This window comes from Salmo trutta, chromosome 17 (assembly GCF_901001165.1).
Source record: "Salmo trutta chromosome 17, fSalTru1.1, whole genome shotgun sequence".
Classification (NCBI taxonomy): Eukaryota; Metazoa; Chordata; class Actinopteri; order Salmoniformes; family Salmonidae; genus Salmo; species Salmo trutta.
This window is the reverse complement of record NC_042973.1, coordinates 2,942,392-2,965,936: the sequence shown is the minus strand read 5'-3', so window position 1 is coordinate 2,965,936 and position 23,545 is coordinate 2,942,392. Positions and strand designations below refer to the sequence as shown.

Genomic DNA, 23,545 nt, shown 5'->3' with positions numbered 1-23,545 from the left:
GGGGGGGACAGAGAGACACCCGGGGGGGGGACAGAGAGACACCCGGGGGGGGGGACAGAGAGACACCCGGGGGGGGACAGAGAGACACCCGGGGGGGGACAGAGAGACACCCGGGGGGGACAGAGAGACACCCGGGGGGGACAGAGAGACACCCGGGGGGGACAGAGAGAGGGAGAGGAGCAGGGACATGGGAGACAGACACCCAGGGGGGACAGAGAGACACCCAGGGGGGGACAGAGAGATACCCAGGGGGGGACAGAGAGACACCCGGGGGGGGACAGAGAGACACCCGGGGGGGGACAGAGAGACACCCGGGGGGGTGACAGAGAGACACCCGGGGGGGACAGAGAGAGACACCCGGGGGGGACAGAGAGAGGGAGAGGAGCAGGGACATGGGAGACAGACACACAGGGGGGACAGAGAGAGGGCGACAGACACCCAGGGGGGACAGAGAGACACAGGGGGGGTGACCGATCGTTAGCTCTCCAAGCTGTTTCCTAAAAGCATCATGAGGCTACATTCAGCATTAGAACATTCGTAGGAGCATTGATAAATCTCAGAGCGGTTTCCCAAAACCAAAACCTAAAGTTGCTCCTGAAAACACTTGTGTAACATCTGCCTCTGTCACAGGCGTCATAGTGAACAGACCAAGGCACAGCGTGTTGAGTGCTCATCCTTTTATTTTGAATGAAAGCACTTCACAAAGAAAAAAAACACAAAGGACAGCCAAACAGTTCTGTCAGGTATACTCACACACTAAACAGAAAACAACTACCCACAAAACCCAAAGGAAAAACAGGCTGCCTAAGTATGGTTTCCAATCAGAGACAACAAAAGACACCTGCCTCTGATTGGAAACCATACTCGGCCACACATGGAAAACAAAACATAGAAATAGAAAACTAGAACAAATTCCCCTAGAACCAAAACCCCCAAAACAAACACCCCCTGCCACGCCCTGACCATTCTACTATGGCAAAATGACCCTTTTTACTGGTCAGGACGTGACAGCCTCAGACCACTTGTGGAACATCTAAGTTCGCCGTTAGATGCTATTTCGCCCTTCGTCGTCACACAGGAGATCTCAGCCAAATGCAAAATCAAAAAAAAAAGTTTATCTCTTCAGAACGATAACTTCAGAACGATTGTGAGTGACTACGAATACAAAACGGCACATTTCTTTCCATTACAAGAGAAGGATACGAAGAGGGTTTCAGTGAAACCCCAGGTGACTGTATTAACAGATACAGTTTAGACCTACAGAAACTTCACATAGTATTCACACCCCCCCCCCCCCCCCCCCCACTTCACCGAGCCCACATTTTGGTTGTGTTACAGCCTTGAATTCAAGACGGATTAAATAGATTCTCACCCATCTAAAACACAATACATCATAATGACAAAGTCAAAAGATGTTAAGAAATGTATTCATTTATTGAAAAATTAAATACATAAAAATTACATTCGCATAAGTATTCGCACCCCTAAGGCACGAGGGGGTGTGGTATATGGCCAATATATCACGGCTAAAGGCCTGTTCTTAGTCACGACACGACGCGGAGTGCTTGACCATTTACTACAAACCCCCCGAGGTGCCTTATTGCTGTTTATAAAACAGGGCTCGAACCACCCAGTTTATAACACATGTTAGAATCTCCTTATGGGTGGGAGTCTAAGAGCTCTGCACACTTGGGGACTGATTTACCAATCAGAGAGTCTAAGAGCTCTGCACACTTGGGGACTGATTTACCAATCAGAGAGTCTAAGAGCTCTGCACACTTGGGGACTGATTTACCAATCAGAGAGTCTAAGAGCTCTGCACACTTGGGGACTGATTTACCAATCAGAGAGTCTAAGAGCTCTGCACACTTGGGGACTGATTTACCAATCAGAGAGTCTAAGAGCTCTGCACACTTGGGGACTGATTTACCAATCAGAGAGTCTAAGAGCTCTGCACACTTGGGGACTGATTTACCAATCAGAGAGTCTAAGAGCTCTGCCAATCACGTGTAGTCAGCAACCATGTGTGAGATAATTTCTACTGAAAATGTGACATTTATCAATATGAACGTTTGCTTGAGCGCGCGCGTAAATTGACAACACAGCCGTTGACCATCTGTGCCAAGAGCTGGAATGAGGGAGCTGCTTGTCAAGTATAAAATGTGAATATATGTTGGAAATATGTGAAATTAGGAGAATAGACTTAATAATTAAATGTTGTTTTTTGTTTTGTTGTAAAATAGGGCTAACTATTGAAATCGGAGCTAAATCGGAGCCTTGCTATTCAAGGAGACATGGGTTGGGATCCCGGTGAAAATATGGCAGAAGAGTGAAATGATCAGGTTATGGGACCCTGTTATCGACACGCTAGACGTTTTCAACTGGGATAAAACACACCCTTGGACAAAGGAATTTGCTCTACAACGCCTTTAGAAACAAGTTATGATGCAATGTCAACATGATCAAACACAAGTTAACCCTTATAGCTACAATAGAACTGTCGACCTCATCTCGAACCCTGACACCCATCGCCTAACAATAATTCAAATGTCCCTGTGTTGAGAACCGAGATACTGCCTCTAGCAATATATATAGAGTGGTTCACCTTTATAGATGAACAAGAGCGGCTGTGTCGAGTCTGATTTAGATGAACAAGAGTGGCTGTGTCGAGTCTGATTTAGATGAACAAGAGCGGCTGTGTCGAGTCTGATTTAGATGAACAAGAGCGGCTGTGTCGAGTCTGATTTAGATGAACAAGAGTGGCTGTGTCGAGTCTGATTTAGATGAACAAGAGCGGCTGTGTCGAGTCTGATTTAGATGAACAAGAGCGGCTGTGTCGAGTCTGATTTAGATGAACAAGAGCGGCTGTGTCGAGTCTGATTTAGGGGAGATCAAGAATGAACTGCACTTTAATGATTTAAGAGAAACCTTGTTTAAAAATAAAAAAAATGCTAAATTATTTTTTCAAACAGAAATATTCTGTAGTAGTACTTTTGAAAAACTTGAATGGCTATTCAGAAAATACGTTTTCCTGGTTGCAAATGTTATTTGAAGCGACGAGATAAGTTGTATAACTTCAAATGTTTTTGTTTTGCGTTTCAATTGTTTTCATTTGTGTAGGAATGTACGTAGGTACGTGTGTAACAATCAGGTCATTTTAATAGGATACAACAGTGTCCACTATGATAACAATCCCTCATTTCCTTCCTAGGCCGTTAATTCTACCGTTCTCTTGTGAATTGTTTTCCACTAGGTGGAGCCATTGACCACATTATGTTAAACTTGACATTTCAGGCCTTCATCAATGGCTTTCGTCAAAAACAATGACAGACTTAATGGACAACTACATAGGCCATATGGATAAGGGTAGACGATTAGCAAGGACACTAGTCACCTGGCGGTGCCAATGAGATGTGCCTATCAATACAAGTAGGTAGAATTTTATATATATATAATATATATATATTTTTTTAAGTTGCTGCATCTTTCCTTTTCAATGATGAATCTAATTGTTTTGTTGCACCTTCCCACTTTTTCCCCCCCCACATTTTAAAACAATTCATCATTTAAGGTCACTATGATCACGATGCATCATTGAATGAATTCCTTCCCCTTGCCTCAGAGTAACCTAGGCAGTTAGTTCATCAATAGTCCTGGAAGTGTGTATGACCTTATCCCTACGTGGGGATCGGAGTGGATTTGACGTGTGTGTGTGTGTGTGTATATGGCAATAGCACCAACTATTACTGAACAAATCTATGGATTTCACATGACCGGGAAAGGGAATACAGATATGCATTTGTTGGTCAGAGATACCTTAAGATAATAATAAGTAAGGGATTGGATCAGTATCTGGTGTGACCACCATTAGCCTCATGCACATCTCCTTCACATAGGAGTTGATCAGGCTGTTGATTGTGGAATGTTGTCCCACTCTTCTTCAAAAGGCTGTGCGATATTTGCTGGACATTGGCGGGAAGTGTCGTACAGGTCAATCCAGAGTATCTCCAAACATGGGTGACATGTCTGGTGAGTGTGCAGGCCATGGAAGAACTGGGACATTTTTAAGCTTCCAGGAATTGTGTACAGATCCTTGTGCCATGGGACCGTGCTCATCATGCTGAAACATGAGGTGATGGCCGCTCGCCCACACGATGCCATGCACGCTGTACACTGAGTATTTCTGTCTGTAATAAAGCTATTTTGTGGGGAAAAAGCTCATTGATTGGCTGGGACTGGCTCCCGAGTGCCCTCCAAAGACCCACCCATGGCTGCACTTCTGTCCAGTCATGTGAAATCCATAGATTAGGACCTAATTAATTTATTTCAATGGACTGATTTCCTTATATGAACTGTAACTCTGTAAAATATTTGAAATTGTTGCATGTTACATTTATATTTTTAATAAGGTATTTGAGGTAGATATGTACATGAAGGCAGGGTAAAGTGACTAGACATCAGGATAGATAATAATAAGGTAGATATATACATGAAGGCAGGGTAAAGTGACTAGGCATCAGGATAGATAGTAATAAGGTATTTGAGGTAGATATGTACATGAAGGCAGGGTAAAGTGACTAGACATCAGGATAGATAATAATAAGGTATTTGAGGTAGATATGTACATGAAGGCAGGGTAAAGTGACTAGGCATCAGGATAGATAATAATAAGGTATTTGAGGTAGATATGTACATGAAGGCAGGGTAAAGTGACTAGACATCAGGATAGATAATAATAAGGTATTTGAGGTAGATATGTACATGAAGGCAGGGTAAAGTGACTAGGCATCAGGATAGATAGTAATAAGGTATTTGAGGTAGATATGAACATGAAGGCAGGGTAAAGTGACTAGGCATCAGGATAGATAATAATAAGGTATTTGAGGTAGATATGTACATGAAGGCAGGGTAAAGTGACTAGACATCAGGATAGATAATAATAAGGTATTTGAGGTAGATATGTACATGAAGGCAGGGTAAAGTGACTAGGCATCAGGATAGATAATAATAAGGTATTTGAGGTAGATATGTACATGAAGGCAGGGTAAAGTGACTAGGTATCTAGTCAGTGAGCAGTGTTTCCTTTCCATCCTATCAACATCAACACATGCCTCAACGACGCACCCAGTGAACCTTCTCTCGCGTTGTGTTTTGGAAAAAACCTGTGCTTCTACACCTGCATTGCTTGCTGTTTGGGGGTTTTAGGCTGGGTTTCTGTACAGCACTTTGAGATATCAGCTGATGTAAGAAGGGCTTTATAAATACATTTGATGTTACATCTTCGGCCGTTGTAGAACAGCATGCATCGTTAAAACACTAGTAAGCCTAAGTTCCGGAAACCGGGCCCAGAACAGTGTGAGAGAGAGAGACAGAGACAGGAAAGGGACTTTAAATACCATGCCATGTACAGAACAGTGTGAGAGAGAGAGACAGAGACAGGAAAGGGACTTTAAATACCATGCCATGTACAGAACAGTGTGAGAGAGAGAGACAGAGACAGGAAAGGGACTTTAAATACCATGCCATGTACAGAACAGTGTGAGAGACAGAGACAGGAAAGGGACTTTAAATACCATGCCATGTACAGAACAGTGTGAGAGACAGAGACAGGAAAGGGACTTTAAATACCATGCCATGTACAGAACAGCAACATGCAAACCTGGGTTCAAGCGTGACAGAAAGTGGAGGCAAAAGTGAGACAGAGCCTGGTGCTAAATCTGTTTGTGCTAGCGTGTCAACTCCTTGTCATGTCAACAAACAAAAAAAAAACCCTGTTTGGCCATGACAAGGATAGGCATGATGGCACAAACAGACTGCTACACACACTAGGACCTGAAGTCAACACACCTGCAGGCCATGAGGACCGTCTTGTGAGCGCGGAACTGCTGCCTGCTGACCAGGATGGTGACGTCTGTGAGGATGTCCCGGCTACGTAGCCGGTTGAGGTTCAGCAGCACGTCGCTGGCGTGACGAGTGAATTGGATACAGCTGTCTGCTGTGCAAGCCATTTTGTCGAGCTCTGGGAAGAAAAAAAAAAATGACAAAAAAGGAAATTTCCCTGGTCAGAGCCATGGATATACAGTTTATATACTGGTTATTAAATACCTGCTATTTTTGGAGGTGAAAACCGGTGGAATATAGTTCAACATGGAGAGTTCTCCAACCCTGTTCCTGGAGAGTTACCCTCCTGAAGGTTACACTAATCTAGCACACCTGATTGATCAAATGAAATCAGGTTAGTTACAACTGGGGTTGGAGCGAACATCTACAGGGTGTGACAGCCCTGGTCCAGAGGCAGTAGTTTAACCAGACACATTAAGATATACAAGAGAAACCATGGAAGGAAGGCTGGGTCTTTTTATTTTTTCATCTTTTAAAATGTTTGTTATTTTAATATAGGAAATTGCCCGCATCTCTTCTCACCATATCCCTGATTGCAGTAGAGGTTTGCAGCCAATAGGTAGCGCCATTGAACAGCATAAAGTATGGAGGCATTCGAGTAACATTTTCTGTTGAGAAAGTGGGAGAACACTTGATTTCTTTATTGTTGCCACTCAAACTTGAATGTCGAGGATGAATTATAGCCTTATTCAGAAAGTCTAGCCCTGCATAAGGCAGTCAAAGCCTGTGGTTATGTGGCCGCTCATCATTTAACAATGTCACATAGCAATACTGTTACATTCAGCATGGAAAACAGAGCTGGTCATGATATAGTTGAGAAATACTACACCACCAGGTGTTGGCTACTTCGTCCCAAGAGTACAGTATACTACACCACCAGGTGTTGGCTACTTCGTCCCAAGAGTACAGTATACTACACCACCAGGTGTTGGCTACTTCTTCCCAAGAGTACAGTATACTACACCACCAGGTGCTGGCTACTTCTTCCCAAGAGTACAGTATACTACACCACCAGGTGTTGGCTACTTCGTCCCAAGAGTACAGTATACTACACCACCAGGTGTTGGCTACTTCGTCCCAAGAGTACAGTATACTACACCACCAGGTGTTGGCTACTTCGTCCCAAGAGTACAGTATACTACACCACCAGGTGTTGGCTACTTCGTCCCAAGAGTACAGTATACTACACCACCAGGTGCTGGCTACTTCGTCCCAAGAGTACAGTATACTACACCACCAGGTGCTGGCTACTTCGTCCCAAGAGTACAGTATACTACACCCCCAGGTGTTGGCTACTTCGTCCCAAGAGTACAGTATACTACACCCCCAGGTGTTGGCTACTTCGTCCCAAGAGTACAGTATACTACACCACCCGGTGTTGGCTACTTCGTCCCAAGAGTACAGTATACTACACCACCAGGTGTTGGCTACTTCGTCCCAAGAGTACAGTATACTACACCACCAGGTGTTGGCTACTTCGTCCCAAGAGTACAGTATACTACACCACCAGGTGTTGGCTACTTCGTCCCAAGAGTACAGTATACTACACCACCAGGTGTTGGCTACTTCGTCCCAAGAGTACAGTATACTACACCACCAGGTGTTGGCTACTTCGTCCCAAGAGTACAGTATACTACACCACCAGGTGCTGGCTACTTCTTCCCAAGAGTACAGTATACTACACCACCAGGTGCTGGCTACTTCGTCCCAAGAGTACAGTATACTACACCACCCGGTGTTGGCTACTTCGTCCCAAGAGTACAGTATACTACACCACCAGGTGTTGGCTACTTCGTCCCAAGAGTACAGTATACTACACCACCAGGTGTTGGCTACTTCGTCCCAAGAGTACAGTATACTACACCACCAGGTGTTGGCTACTTCGTCCCAAGAGTACAGTATACTACACCACCAGGTGTTGGCTACTTCTTCCCAAGAGTACAGTATACTACACCACCAGGTGCTGGCTACTTCTTCCCAAGAGTACAGTATACTACACCACCAGGTGCTGGCTACTTCTTCCCAAGAGTACAGTATACTACACCACCAGGTGTTGGCTACTTCTTCCCAAGAGTACAGTATACTACACCACCAGGTGTTGGCTACTTCTTCCCAAGAGTACAGTATACTACACCCCCAGGTGTTGGCTACTTCTTCCCAAGAGTACAGTATACTACACCACCAGGTGTTGGCTACTTCGTCCCAAGAGTACAGTATACTACACCACCAGGTGTTGGCTACTTCGTCCCAAGAGTACAGTATACTACACCACCAGGTGTTGGCTACTTCGTCCCAAGAGTACAGTATACTACACCACCAGGTGTTGGCTACTTCGTCCCAAGAGTACAGTATACTACACCACCAGGTGTTGGCTACTTCTTCCCAAGAGTACAGTATACTACACCACCAGGTGCTGGCTACTTCTTCCCAAGAGTACAGTATACTACACCACCAGGTGCTGGCTACTTCTTCCCAAGAGTACAGTATACTACACCCCCTGTCTGGTTGACACACCGGCTATGACAAATTATAAAGCGGTGCGTCTTTAAATTATAAAACGTGTACCATCATCGGGGCACTTCTGACGTATTGAACATTCTGTATCGGATTCCAAGTTGATTATTTTCCATCCGAATCAACGCCACACTCCAGAGTTACATTTTCCCGGCGATATCGTTAATAAAAAAAAAAAAAAAAAAAACAACCGTACCACTTTATTTATTCACACATAATCTGAGATGGAGAGAACCTTTTTGTTGTTGTTGTTGAGCATGTCAAATATGTATGAACGCGACAGGTAAAAAAACGTTTCCAGATTTAACTTTACTGTGCACCGACAGATGATGTCTGAATGATTGACTATTATTAACAACAATAAATGACATTTAAATATTTCATGCAATCAAAAAGGTAGATTAAAGTGCAAACTTCTCCATGAATTTTTTTAAATGTGATACACCACAAGATGTCATCAATATATTAAGTAAGCCTAGAAGTGTGTGTGTGTGTGTGTGTGTGTGTGTGCTCTTCCGCAATAAAAATAGCGGGTAGTCAGGCGCAAGAGAACACGTTATGGCAGGGTTTCCCAAACACGGTCCTGGGGACCCCAATGGGTGCAAGTTCGGTTTTTTACCCTCCTATAGCACTACTCAGTTAATTCAAATCATCTCATGAATCCTCCCGTTGTATTATTATTTGTAATGTGTAGGTTAAAAATCAAAACGTGCATACAGCGGTGTCCCCAGGACCCAGGTTAGGAAACGCTGTGTTATGGCAATAACATCATTTCATTGCAACACACAACAAGACTTGGAGCATATTTTCAGAACACTTGTTTAAAGTTTGTTTAGGCTACAGTCTGCTTTTTAACGGGTACCATAACTTACTACGCCATTTCCCCCCCAATGTAATACATGTTTTTAAAATGACACTTTCTTCACGTGGAATAGCATGTTGAGCCAATAACTCACTGGAACAAGTACTATCACTGTGACTCAATGCCAAGTCTCAGGCTGCCTGCCACTCGACACCACCCGAACCATGTATACAAGTAAACAGGCTTCTGAGCTGTCAACACAGGCTACAACCCACCTACGACTGTTGCTTTAGGATTTTACAATTCTAAAAATATATATGTATTTTCGGTTATTCACTTTTCATATCAAATTCACAGATGAAGAGATTCAAAAAGGTACTACTTTCACTACACTTCAAATCTACTTTAAAAAAAACATTTTTAAATCAGACTTCTTGCATGGAAGCTTAGCAAACAAATACATTGTAATGCTGCAACGTTGTGCATGTTAACCATTGGAAATAGTAGAACAACGACATGGTACCGTTCTGCTGTCATGTTGCCTAAAGTCATCCATCCCTGGCTGCAGACAGATAACACGCAGGTACAAACTTGCGCTCGTAAACTAGGCTGTGGAAAGCTACAAAGTAAAAACCATATTTCCGTGAGGTGTGTGTGTGTGTGGGGGGGGAGGAGGAGAGGAGGGGGGGTGTAACTGCGAAACAAGACGATCAATATCTGGTGCAACCAGATCCCGATGTTCGGTTTGATTATTTTCTCCAAGACTGTGTGGATATCTATAATAATGTAGTATAACATCCCTGACAGACCTACTCCCTGCACATCTGCCACAAGCACAAACACACTGTGCAACTTACTTAGTTATGCGGATGGGAATCACGCTATAATAAACACTGAAATGATTTCTGTGCAACACCGTTGATATTAAATAGAAATACAGTAAATCCAGCCAGGTCAGAGCTAAACCAAGTTGTGCTTAGAATAAAGGCAGCAGCAGCAGCATTTAGTTGAACAAGAAGTCGTAGTTAATTATTAGCAGCACAGTAGTCAGTCTAACAGAACAACCACGGGAATCTCATTTCTGTTTTGCGATCAGCACAGTACAGTAACACAACGCCTCCACTGTCAAACCGACAGCAGGCGAACCGAGAACCGTATAGTGAAGTGAAGACAGCGGAATATTATTACACAAACACATATGTCAAGAGCACTGTCACCTGGCTCTAAACAGTCCACCAAAAAGCACCTTGAAAATCACCTAGGTTTATATGACTAAACACACTCAGAAACACACACAGCACCACACCATCACCTGCAACCAACACTACAACTTCGCGCCAAATGACATAGGGAGGAAAAATAATTTTTGAAAAATATCACCTGGTATTGCTTTCCTAGAAACTTCTTGCATCACCACTTCTAAGAAGCCCAGTTCTAAGAATCAGAGGAGCTCAATTCTCAGAATTTGAGCTGGTGGCGATACCACTTTCAGAGACCAGGGGAGAGTCGGGTTTTAATGCGCGCTGACAAATCCTCTTTCTGGCATTTTCATTTCCCTGCGTTTTATACAACATGACTCATGGAACAAGGTTATTACAAAAAGCAAACTGTTATTATTGTAGATTTGATAGTATTTGAGTATATTTGAATAGAAATGGAGTATGGTTGTTTGTATCCCCCCTACTTTTGGATTGTCCCAGAGCTAGACGGTCACATGGTAGAGTTGCCTACGTCGTCCCCTGCCTCGTAGTCCAGCCCCTACATTCACACAACTCATGTCCTATTCCATGTCCCCTTTCCCCTTTATGAAACCCACAGACATTACCTACACACAACCCAACTGGACTGCTTATTCACTCGGACACGCGTTGTACAGGCCTAATAGTTCTGATAGTAGTTACATTTCATTTCTTTTTGTTGCTTCTCCTGCAGAGAAAATGCATTTTTAACCCCCATCCCCATCCCCAGTCTCTACCTTCATTTCTCTGGACCGCTGGCAAATCATCACAAGGGTTTGTTTGGGATGGGATTATATTTGTGAACTAAAGACATTTTGCTTGAAAACTCTCTTAATAATCACTAGGATTGTCTATTGCTGTAGCCTTTGTGTTGCCAGGTTTATCTGACTAGATGTTTGTCACAGTGGTAGTGTTCAGTGTGAGAAAGGAAGCTGTAACGTTAATCTATTTGCTGTGAGAAATAGCTTAAATCTACTAGAAACTAGCCATTTGCGCACCATAGAGAACATAATGCATTCTGTTGTGGGTGCAATAACTAGTCTATAATGTCATTTAATCAATAGATTAATTATTGTAATCGAACTTCTTCCTTTTGGTGATTTAAAAATATATATATATCCGTTTGACATAGGAAAAGCTTTGGTATGCTGACCGTTTTATAATCGTTTCCATTTGTTTAGTAATGTAGGTTATTGCGGTCGTTTTGACCATAACCTCTATAGGCTAACAACGGGTTCATTGCTATGCAGTTTGTCCTATATAACCGCAGCCGTCCGCTGCTATGCAATGCATGAACTATTTACGGTCTCTCTCTCTCTCTGACATCCGTCAGCAGCCAATGTTGGGCAATATACCCCTCAGCAAACTTCCCAAATTCAATTACGTAATCTAACCAACAACAAAACATGTTCAAATTACGAATGAAAAACCCTAGGCATAGTATTGGAATAACATTGGTATAAAGTATTATTTAATGTCACACAAAAGTAGTCTACATGTCCTTTACAACTCGTATTAACCTTCAAAATGAATAAAGACAAATAGTCTGCAATTAGGATAGTTGATACATGTTGTTGTTAATGAATAAACACAGACACTTCGCCTACCTGCGGAATATTAAACCTAGAGGCCATGGGGCCAACACAGCGCCGAACGTTTATCGACTACTTTTTACCTAATATTAGCCTGTTATTCTAACAGGACAAATATTTCATTGGCCCTTGTTCTTAGTCCAGATCAGAGAGAATCTAACCAGTTAGGATACTGTTTAAAGTGTGAACCACTCAGGTCGTTTAGTCAAGGTCGAGGCCGACCCTGAATTTCAAACCCCTTAACGCCATGAACACCAGCGCTCCTAAATAAGTCCAATGCAAGGCGCTCTCAGAAGGTGGGGGGGGGGGGGCAACTCTAATAGCCTACTCGTGGAATTGAAATAAGATTTTGATGTGGATCTAACACTGCAAATCATTTACGGTTGAAGTGAAGTGAAAGGCTCTAAGCTTTACAGTGGATCGAGAATCATCATTGTATCAACTATACATTAATTCACCTGTTGTGTGATGAATTGTGGCCTACATGTCAAAACAGACAGTAGCCCGGCTTGCCCCCACAAATTAAATCAAGTGTGCAACGCGTAAGTGCATATTAAAATGAAATGCGTCTGGCTAAACGCCTATCGAAATAACATCGGTTTTTGTTGACAAGACGCGCAGCTTTCCAAAAATACAGGCTACTGCGTCATGGGTGCATAAAAGTAAAACTTGTGTCACCTTTATTTTTTTAGTTCCCATTTGAATGATTATGGGGTTATTGAAGTTAGGCCTAAAGAAAAGACATGTGGGTCCCATTTGCACAGAACATTATGCCTCGTGGAATCACATCTAATAATCGGTTTTATAAAATCATCTCCTTTAATTAGGTCACTTTGTATTCATTTACAAATAGACATAACCTCGAAATAACAATGTATTTTATAAACTCCTTTTTACATTAGCCGTTGTCTCAAAGTGCTATACAGTAAGTAACCCGGTGCTTTACAATAATAGCCTAAACCATAACTAACTTTATGCTGAGGATATTCATCGCGTTGCCATTTCGGTAATAAACTTGCAATGAGCTATTTCCTTGAGGATCTTTTCAGCCAGCCACTCCCACTCCTAGTTACCTGTCTGTCTGTCTGTCTGTCTGTCTGTCTGTCTGTCTGTCTGTCTGCCTGCCTGCCTGCCTGTCTGTCTGTCTGTCTGCCTGCCTGCCTGTCTGTCTGTCTGTCTGTCTGCCTGCCTGTCTGTCTGTCTGTCTGTCTGTCTGCCTGCCTGCCTGCCTGTCTGTCTGCCTGTCTGTCTGTCTGTCTGAACTTTGAGCAATACGTGGGAGGTTTGTACGCTGGTAACTTTAACCCGGTTCACTCTTTTTGTGCAATTGATATAAACGTTTATTTTAAGAAAGTACTTTTAAAGTAAGGTGTATGCCAATGTATGGAGGACAGTTTAAGGGTAATATTTATTTATGTAGGTTATTTAACCAATTATATATATATATATATAATCATTTTTTATTTTGCTATACACCCTCTTAGAATTGGAAAATGTATGTTTGGAATGAAAACAAAATAAATAAAAAAAACAGAACTTTAATAAATGTGTTCTTTCTGATGTTTATTTTAAGTTCCAGCATGTGGCATATAGAAGTGTTAATACTGAGTGACAACTAAAATAGATTCTTCAGCTTCACTTTTCCTTCTTGTTTTTTTGTCTTAATGGTGTGTGAAGTGGACAACAAAACATCCTCTAAAGCAAACGTAGAGAGTTGCTGTACCAGCAGGCAACTGAAATTATGGAATGTGTTGCTGTTTTTTTTTTTTAGGATGGGAGTGGAGCATGTATTGGCAGCAACATTCATTGGTTGTTTGGTACGCAGCCCGCAGCCCTGTGATCATACTCTATTATTTCAGTGACTCAAATGGCACCCTATTCACTATATAGTGCACCCTATTCACTATATAGTACACCCTATTCACTATGTAGTACACCTGGGCCAATTTGGCTAATAATTGGATTGTCAAGAAAGAAATTGGTCTGATTTCTGGTCACAGTCCATCCAAGACTGTGATGACGCTCTATTTCCCACATTATATCCTCTATTTATTACTGTATTTCCTCTATTTATTACCGTATATCCTCTATTTATTACTGTATTTCCTCTATTTATTACCGTATATCCTCTATTTATTACTGTATTTCCTCTATTTATTACCGTATATCCTCTATTTATTACTGTATTTCCTCTATTTATTACCGTATATCCTCTATTTATTACCGTATATCATCTATTTATTACTGTATTTCCTCTATTTATTACTGTATTTCCTCTATTTATTACCGTATATCCTCTATTTATTACCGTATATCCTCTATTTATTACTGTATTTCCTCTATTTCCCACATTATATCATCTATTTATTACTGTATTTCCTCTATTTATTACCGTATGTCCTCTATTTATTACTGTATTTCCTCTATTTCCCACATTATATCATCTATTTATTACAGTATATCCTCTATTTATTACCGTATATCCTCTATTTATTACCGTATATCCTCTATTTACTACAGCATTTCCTCTATTTATTACAGTATAGCCTAGTGATGATAATCTATTTACTACAGTATATCCTGTATTTACTACAGTATATCCTGTATTTACTACAGTATATCCTGTATTTACTACAGTATATCCTGTATATCCTGTATTTACTACAGTATATCCTCTATTTACTACAGTATATCTTGAATTTACTACAGTATATCCTGTATATCCTGTATTTACTACAGTATATCCTGTATTTACTACAGTATATCCTCTATTTATTACAATATTGCATCTATTTACTACAGTATATCCTGTATGTACTACAGTATATCTTGTATTTACTACAGTATATCTTGTATTTACTACAGTATATCCTGTATTTACTACAGTATATCCTGTATTTAGTACAGTATATCTTGTATTTACTACAGTATATCCTGTATTTACTACAGTATATCTTGTATGTACTACAGTATATCTTGTATTTACTACAGTATATCCTGTATTTACTACAGCATATCCTGTATTTACTACAGTATATCCTGTATTTACTACAGTATATCCTGTATTTATTACAATATTGCGTCTATTTACTACAGTATATCTTGTATTTACTACAGTATATCTTGTATTTACTCAGTATATTCTGTATTTACTACAGTATATCTTGTATTTACTACAGTATATCCTGTATTTACTACAGTATATCTTGTATTTACTACAGTATATCCTGTATTTACTACAGTATATCCTAGTGATGATACTCTAAGTATCTATTTTTGGTCGCTATAGGAAGTGTTTTATTTACATATTGCTGAATGTAGTTTGAGGACCTGAGTTTTAATGAGGGTTATAGGAGGACTCTATTAGCCTGGGTACCAATCTGTTTGTGCTATCATGTCACTCCTTGCCTGTCCTTTTCATACCAAACATGATAGCACAAACCGGGGCCTGGGACCAGGCTATGACTCTTTAGTCCACCTGGATAGCTGTGTCTCTGGTGGCTCCACATCATGGACTGTCCTGCTGCTGCCTCCTCTCTCATCCGGTTCACTCCCTGCCATAGGAGGAGCATCTGCTGGGCTGGGGAGACAAGGTGACATATGTAAACATCTGGAATCAGATTCATCTCGAAAACAAAGTGCATGTGGTGCACAGACCACCAAAGTGAGGATGAATGTCTGTTCTGAAAACTAGGACACCATTATTAGCTTTAGGTCAAGGGTCACGATAGAGCCAAACGCTTAACATTTAAAGGGATATGGTTGTACTTTTTTTTTATTTTTCTTTAAAAAAAAAATGACAAGAAAGACCAGAGGACCAGGAGGCCTATCACTCCCCTCTCCTTACAGAATGGTCTTATACTCCTACACACAATCTCATGAAATATATGATATATTTACAGAATGTCTATAATCTATTCTACAATGTAGTGTTTGACACAGTTGTATAAATTTAAAAGTAACACAATGAAACTAAAATTAACACCGATATATCACTATGTATCATTCTACAGTAAGTCCCACACACCCAAAACAAGATAAAGACATTTTGATACTTTCTCTTTGTAACAAGCGGGCCCAAGAGGTAGATAGGAGAGTGAAGACAGGAAAAGAGTTGTTCTATAAATAGCGTGTTCTCTACTCCGCTCAGCCTCTCTCTCTCTCTCTGTATCGGTTCATTGTGTAGCGGTAGAGCGGAGTTGATACAGGAGCCAGAGAGTTTATAACCTTTAGTAAACTACACACACACACAATCTGCCTACAGAAATAGCGACGGTGGTAAATCTTGTACCTACTGTTGTGTAAATGTTTTAAAATAAAAAAATTTAAATACTAATTTTACAAACAAAAGCTTGAAGGTTGTATCTATAGAACTCAATAACTTGTTGATAAAATACTTTAGATTTATTTGGATATTAATTCTAGGTTACCTAAACTTTATTTTGTAAACATTTACATTCCAGGGGGGAAAAAAGTACCTTTTATTGTGCCCCAATATTGAATGTAAAAGCCTGTTATATTAAATGACGTGTACTTCAACATAAACCACATGGAGAATTCAATAAATCACCTTTTTTTTAATATGAATAAAGGCTTGCTAAAGTGCCAAAATTCAATATTTTAACATGTCCCTCCCTCAATCTGTGTCACTTCCAGGAAGAGTAATTCAGTATTTTAACATGTCCCTCCCTCAATCTGTGTCACTTCCAGGAAGATTTTAACTTTCTTAATCCCATCATTTCTCAAAATTTCACTATCATTGTAAAGCCCTACTTATTTTGTTGCTTTGACAAAGTAATTTCTGAAGAATATGATTTATTTCATGTGATTAATTTACGTCTGTCCCTCATTTTAAGGTCAATCTCTGTTACCTCTAGTTTTAATATGGTGAAACTATTACTTTAAAAACAAGCTTCTATTCCTCTTGTCACAAGGGGATTAATGGCTGATTTAAGAAGAAATCATCAACCCTGTCGTCAGTCCTGTTATCAACCCTGTCATCATCCCTGTCATCACTGTCATCAACCCTGTCATCAACCCTGTTATCAACCCTGTCATCACTGTTATCAACCCTGTCATCAACCCTGTCGTCAGTCCTGTTATCAACCCTGTCATCAACCCTGTCATCACTGTCATCAACCCTGTCATCAACCCTGTTATCAACCCTGTCATCACTGTTATCAACCCTGTCATCAACCCTGTCATCAACCCTGTTACCAACCCTGTCATCAACCCTGTCATCAACCCTGTCATCAACCCTGTCATCACTGTTATCAACCCTGTCATCCTTCCTGTCATCAACCCTGTCATCACTGTTATCAACCCTGTCATCCTTCCTGTCATCAACCCTGTTATCAACCCTGTTATCAACCCTGTTATCAACCCTGTCATCACTGTTATCAACCCTGTCATCCTTCCTGTCATCAACCCTGTTATCAACCCTGTCATCATCACTGTCATCAACCCTGTTATCAACCCTGTCATCAACCCTGTTACCAACCCTGTTATCAACCCTGTTATCAACCCTGTTATCACTGTCATCAATCCTGTCATCCTTCCTGTCATCAATCCTGTCATCCTTACTGTCATCAACTCTGTCATCAACCCTGTCATCAAACCTGTCATCAACCCTGTCATCAACCCTGTTACCAACCCTGTTATCAACCCTGTCATCAACCCTGTCATCAACCCTGTTATCAACCCTGTCATCACTGTCATCAACCCTGTTATCAACCCTGTTATCAACCCTGTCATCAACCCTGTTATCACCCCTGTTATCAACCCTGTTATCAACCCTGTCATCAACCCTGTTATCAACCCTGTTATCAACCCTGTCATCAACCCTGTCATCAACCCTGTTATCAACCCTGTCATCACTGTTATCAACCCTGTTATCAACCCTGTTATCAACCCTGTCATCAACCCTGTTATCAACCCTGTCATCACTGTCATCAACCCTGTTATCAACCCTGTTATCAACCCTGTCATCAACCCTGTTATCAACCCTGTCATCAACCCTGTTATCAACCCTGTCATCAACCCTGTCATCACTGTCATCAACCCTGTTATCAACCCTGTCATCAACCCTGTTATCAACCCTGTCATCAACCCTGTTATCAACCCTGTTATCAACCCTGTTATCAACCCTGTTATCAATCCTGTCATCAACCCTGTTATCAACCCTGTCATCAACCCTGTCATCACTGTTATCAACCCTGTCATCAACCCTGTTATCAACCCTGTTATCAACCCTGTCATCAACCCTGTTATCAACCCTGTCATCACTGTTATCAACCCTGTTATCAACCCTGTTATCAACCCTGTCATCAACCCTGTTATCAACCCTGTCATCACTGTTATCAACCCTGTTATCAACCCTGTTATCAACCCTGTTATCAACCCTGTCATCAACCCTGTTATCAACCCTGTCATCAACCCTGTTATCAACCCTGTCATCACTGTTATCAACCCTGTTATCAACCCTGTTATCAACCCTGTCATCAACCCTGTTATCAACCCTGTTATCAACCCTGTCATCAACCCTGTTATCAACCCTGTCATCACTGTTATCAACCCTGTTATCAACCCTGTCATCAACCCTGTCATCAACCCTGTCATCAACCCTGTTATCAACCCTGTCATCAAACCTGTTATCAACCCTGTTATCAACCCTGTTATCAACCCTGTCATCAACCCTGTCATCAACCCTGTCATCAACCCTGTTATCAACCCTGTCATCAACCCTGTCATCACTGTTACCAACCCTGTCATCACTGTCATCAACCCTGTTATCAACCCTGTCATCAACCCTGTTATCAACCCTGTTATCAACCCTGTTATCAACCCTGTTATCAACCCTGTCATCACTGTTATCAACCCTGTTATCAACCCTGTTATCAACCCTGTTATCAACCCTGTTATCAACCCTGTTACCAACCCTGTCATCACTGTCATCAACCCTGTCATCAACCCTGTCATCAACCCTGTTATCAACCCTGTTACCAACCCTGTCATCAACTCGTTCCTTTATTTGGCACCTATTGTAGTCATGTTTTATTTAACCTCCAGATTGAAAACATGTTTTTTTGATCAAGTTGAAAATGTGCTATTTATGTGAAAGATAAATTTCTCAAAAGGCACTGAATCGATGGAATGACTCATTTGTGTCACTTCAAATATCTCGTGTATAGACTACGTTAACATCGAGCATCTGACTAAATGATGCAAGATTTTAGTTCTGGGTTAACCAAGTTATATTACTGTTGACTAGATGAAGTTATGATTGGGCCTGTGGTGGGGAACGAGATGTGCTCTCTATCTGTACTTTCCAAAAGGCACCCTATTCCCTTTGTAGTGCACTACTCTAGACCAGAGCCCTACGACCAGTAGTGCACTACTATAAACCAGAGCCCTATGACCAGTAGTGCACTACTTTAAACCAGAGCCAATGACCAGTAGTGCACTACTTTAGACCAGAGCCAATGACCAGTGGTGCACTACTTTAAACCAGAGCCCTATGAACAGTAGTGCACTACTTTAAACCAGAGCCAATGACCAGTAGTGCACTACTTTAGACCAGAGCCAATGACCAGTAGTGCACTACTTTAAACCAGAGCCCTATGACCAGTAGTGCACTACTTTAGACCAGAGCCAATGACCAGTAGTGCACTACTTTAAACCAGAGCCCTATGAACAGTAGTGCACTACTTTAGACCAGAGCCAATGACCAGTAGTGCACTACTTTAAACCAGAGCCCTATGAACAGTAGTGCACTACTTTAGACCAGAGCCCTATGAACAGTAGTGCACTACTTTAGACCAGAGCCCTATGAACAGTAGTGCACTACTTTAGACCAGAGCCAATGACCAGTAGTGCACTACTTTAAACCAGAGCCCTATGAACAGTAGTGCACTGTTTAGGGAATAGGTGGCCATTTGGAACACACTCTACGTCGTGGACATCATCTCACATCCTGTCCAGGGTTTCAAAACTTTCAATTAGATTTGGAGAATGCGAGCATGTTAACTTTATAATCAAAGATAATAATGACATCATGTTTATACCGTCATTAAGGATATCGACGACATCATGTTAACTTTATAATCAAAGATAATAATGACATCATGTTTATACCGTCATTAAGGATATCGACGACATCATGTTAACTTTATAATCGAAGATAATAATGACATCATGTTTATACCGTCATTAAGGATATCGACGACATCATGTTAACTTTATAATCAAAGATAACAATGACATCATGTTTATACCGTCATTAAGGATATCGACGACATCATGTTAACTTTTATAATGAATGATAATAATCATATCATGTTTATACCGTCATTCAAAGTCACCGGAGCTTTTGTTTGGGGAAGCAGTAAGTGAATCCAGTGGTGGACTCTTGAAAGATATTGCTGTTTTTCTTAACCTTTATGTGACGTCACGTTTCCTGTTTTAAAAGACTTCTCCCTGAGGAGCTCTTCTCATCCATCCGGCCATCTATCCGGGCATGCCGCTGTGGTGTCCCACTAAAAAGCATCCCAGGTGTTCCCAATCTCTACCGGGAGAAAACCAACCGCTACAAAATAATTACAACAATCAGCGATTCAGCACTGCCAAATAAAGACACTGCTATGTCTCTGCTCCAAACAAAGAGCAGCGTCAACTTTTTTCCCAATCCACTGGGGGGATGTTTAAGGCGCCTCCCTCCAACACAGGGCTGATGCATTATAGAGAGAATACAAGAAAGAGACCCCCTGCTGGGTATAGCGATACAGCCATGGAGATAATTACTGCAAAACCTTGGCAAACTTTTACTCAAACAATTCTACACTAAATAAATGACCCACTTAGGTAAGACGGAGATGGAGGAAGGTGATGGAGGGGCTACCTAATCAATACCTACTGCACCCTCCTAATCAATACCTACTGCACCCTCCTAATCAATACCTACTGCACCCTCCTAATCAATACCTACTGCACCCTCCTAATCAATACCTACTGCACCCTCCTAATCAATACCTACTGCACCCTCCTAATCAATACCTACTGCACCCTCCTAATCAATACCTACTGCAACCTCCTAATCAATACCTACTGCACCCTCCTAATCAATACCTACTGCACCCTCCTAATCAATACCTACTGCACCCTCCTAATCAATACCAACTGCAACCTCCTAATCAATACCTACTGCACCCTCCTAATCAATACCTACTGCACCCTCCTAATCAATACCTACTGCACCCTCCTAATCAATACCTACTGCACCCTCCTAATCAATACCTACTGCACCCTCCTAATCAATACCTACTGCACCCTCCTCTCCTAATCAATCCCTACTGCACCCTCCTCTCCTAATCAATACCTACTGCACCCTCCTAATCAATACCTACTGCACCCTCCTAATCAATACCTACTGCACCCTCCTAATCAATACCTACTGCACCCTCCTAATCAATACCTACTGCACCCTCCTAATCAATACCTACTGCACCCTCCTCTCCTAATCAATACCTACTGCACCCTCCTCTCCTAATCAATACCTACTGCACCCTCTTCTCCTAATCAATACCTACTGCACCCTCCTCTCCTAATCAATACCTACTGCACCCTCCTCTCCTAATCAATACCTACTGCACCCTCCTAATCAATACCTACTGCACCCTCATTTCTCTACTTTATTAACTGAGTAGTTAGCAGGGGGTTTGGTGTGGGGGGACGGCAAGGGGTTTGGTGTGGGGGGACGGCACGGGGTTTGGTGTGGGGGGGGGGGCGGCACGGGGTTTGGTGTGGGGGGGGCGGCACGGGGTTTGGTGTGGGGGGACAGCAGGGGGCTTGGTGTGGGGGGACAGCAGGGGGCTTGGTGTGGGGGAACAGCAGGGGGCTTGGTGTGGGGGGACGGCAGGGGGCTTGGTGTGGGGGGACGGCAGGGGGTTTGGTGTGGGGGGACGGCACGGGGTTTGGTGTGGGGGGACGGCAGGGGGTTTGGTGTGGGGGGACGGCAGGGGGTTTGGTGTGGGGGGACAGCAGGGGGCTTGGTGTGGGGGGACAGCAGGGGGTTTGGTGTGGGGGGACGGCAGGGGCTTGGTGTGGGGGGGGGCGGCACGGGGTTTGGTGTGGGGGGACGGCAGGGGGTTTGGTGTGGGGGGACGGCAGGGGGTTTGGTGTGGGGGGACGGCAGGGGGTTTGGTGTGGGGGGACGGCACGGGGTTTGGTGTGGGGGGACGGCAGGGGGCTTGGTGTGGGGGGGGCGGCAGGGGGCTTGGTGTGGGGGGGGGCGGCAGGGGGCTTGGTGTGGGGGGACGGCACGGGGTTTGGTGTGGGGGGACGGCAGGGGGCTTGGTGTGGGGGGACGGCACGGGGTTTGGTGTGGGGGGACGGCAGATGGTTTGGTGTGGGGGGGCGGCAGGGGGCTTGGTGTGGGGGGACGGCAGAGGGCTTGGTGTGGGGGGACGGCACGGGGCTTGGTGTGGGGGGACGGCAAGGGGTTTGGTGTTGGGGGACGGCAGAGGGCTTGGTGTGGGTGGACGGCAGAGGGCTTGGTGTGGGGGGACGGCAGAGGGCTTGGTGTGGGGGGACGGCAGGGGGTTTGGTGTGGGGGGACGGCAGATGGCTTGGTGTGGGGGGACAGCAGGGGTTTGGTGTGGGGGGACGGCAGATGGCTTGGTGTGGGGGGACGGCAGATGGTTTGGTGTGGGGGGACGGCAGGGGGTTTGGTGTGGGGGGACGGCAGATGGCTTGGTGTGGGGGGACGGCAGGGGGTTTGGTGTGGGGGGACGGCAGAGGGCTTGGTGTGGGGGGACGGCAGATGGCTTGGTGTGGGGGGACGGCAGGGGGTTTGGTGTGGGGGGACGGCAGGGGGTTTGGTGTGGGGGGACAGCAGGGGGCTTGGTGTGGGGGGACGGCAGATGGCTTGGTGTGGGGGGACGGCAGATGGCTTGGTGTGGGGGGACGGCAGGGGGCTTGGTGTGGGGGGACGGCAGATGGCTTGGTGTGGGGGGACGGCAGATGGCTTGGTGTGGGGGGACGGCAGGGGGCTTGGTGTGGGGGGACGGCAGGGGGTTTGGTGTGGGGGGACGGCAGGGGTTTGGTGTGGCGGGACGGCAGATGGCTTGGTGTGGGGGGACGGCAGGGGGTTTGGTGTGGGGGGACGGCAGGGGGTTTGGTGTGGGGGACGGCAGGGGGCTTGGTGTGGGGGGACGGCAGGGGGTTTGGTGTGGGGGGACGGCAGGGGGTTTGGTGTGGGGGGACGGCAGGGGGTTTGGTGTGGGGGGACGGCAGAGGGCTTGGTGTGGGGGGACGGCAGATGGCTTGGTGTGGGGGGACGGCAGGGGGTTTGGTGTGGGGGGACGGCAGGGGGTTTGGTGTGGGGGGACGGCAGGGGGTTTGGTGTGGGGGACGGCAGGGGGTTTGGTGTGGGGGGACAGCAGATGGCTTGGTGTGGGGGGACGGCAGATGGCTTGGTGTGGGGGGACGGCAGGGGGTTTGGT

General features: G+C 43.8%; 1 protein-coding gene across 5 annotated transcripts in view; it reads right to left on the bottom strand.

The window, feature by feature from the left end:
• bcl6aa (BCL6A transcription repressor a) overlaps nucleotides 1-23,545 on the bottom strand; it is a 63,256-nt gene that overhangs the window by 7,472 nt on the left and 32,239 nt on the right. Inside the window, exons 2-3 of one of the 5 annotated variants that reach the window (XM_029695389.1) lie at nucleotides 15,526-15,627; nucleotides 5,848-6,019 (exon numbers count right to left, since the gene is read on the bottom strand). In XM_029695389.1, the coding sequence (XP_029551249.1) occupies nucleotides 5,848-6,019; nucleotides 15,526-15,627 (274 nt within the window). Of the gene's footprint in view, nucleotides 1-5,847; nucleotides 6,020-6,105; nucleotides 6,206-9,740; nucleotides 9,857-10,597; nucleotides 10,680-15,525; nucleotides 15,689-23,545 lie in introns of those variants that run through there. The other 4 variants (XM_029695388.1, XM_029695390.1, XM_029695391.1 and 1 more) reach the window with 4 other exon arrangements.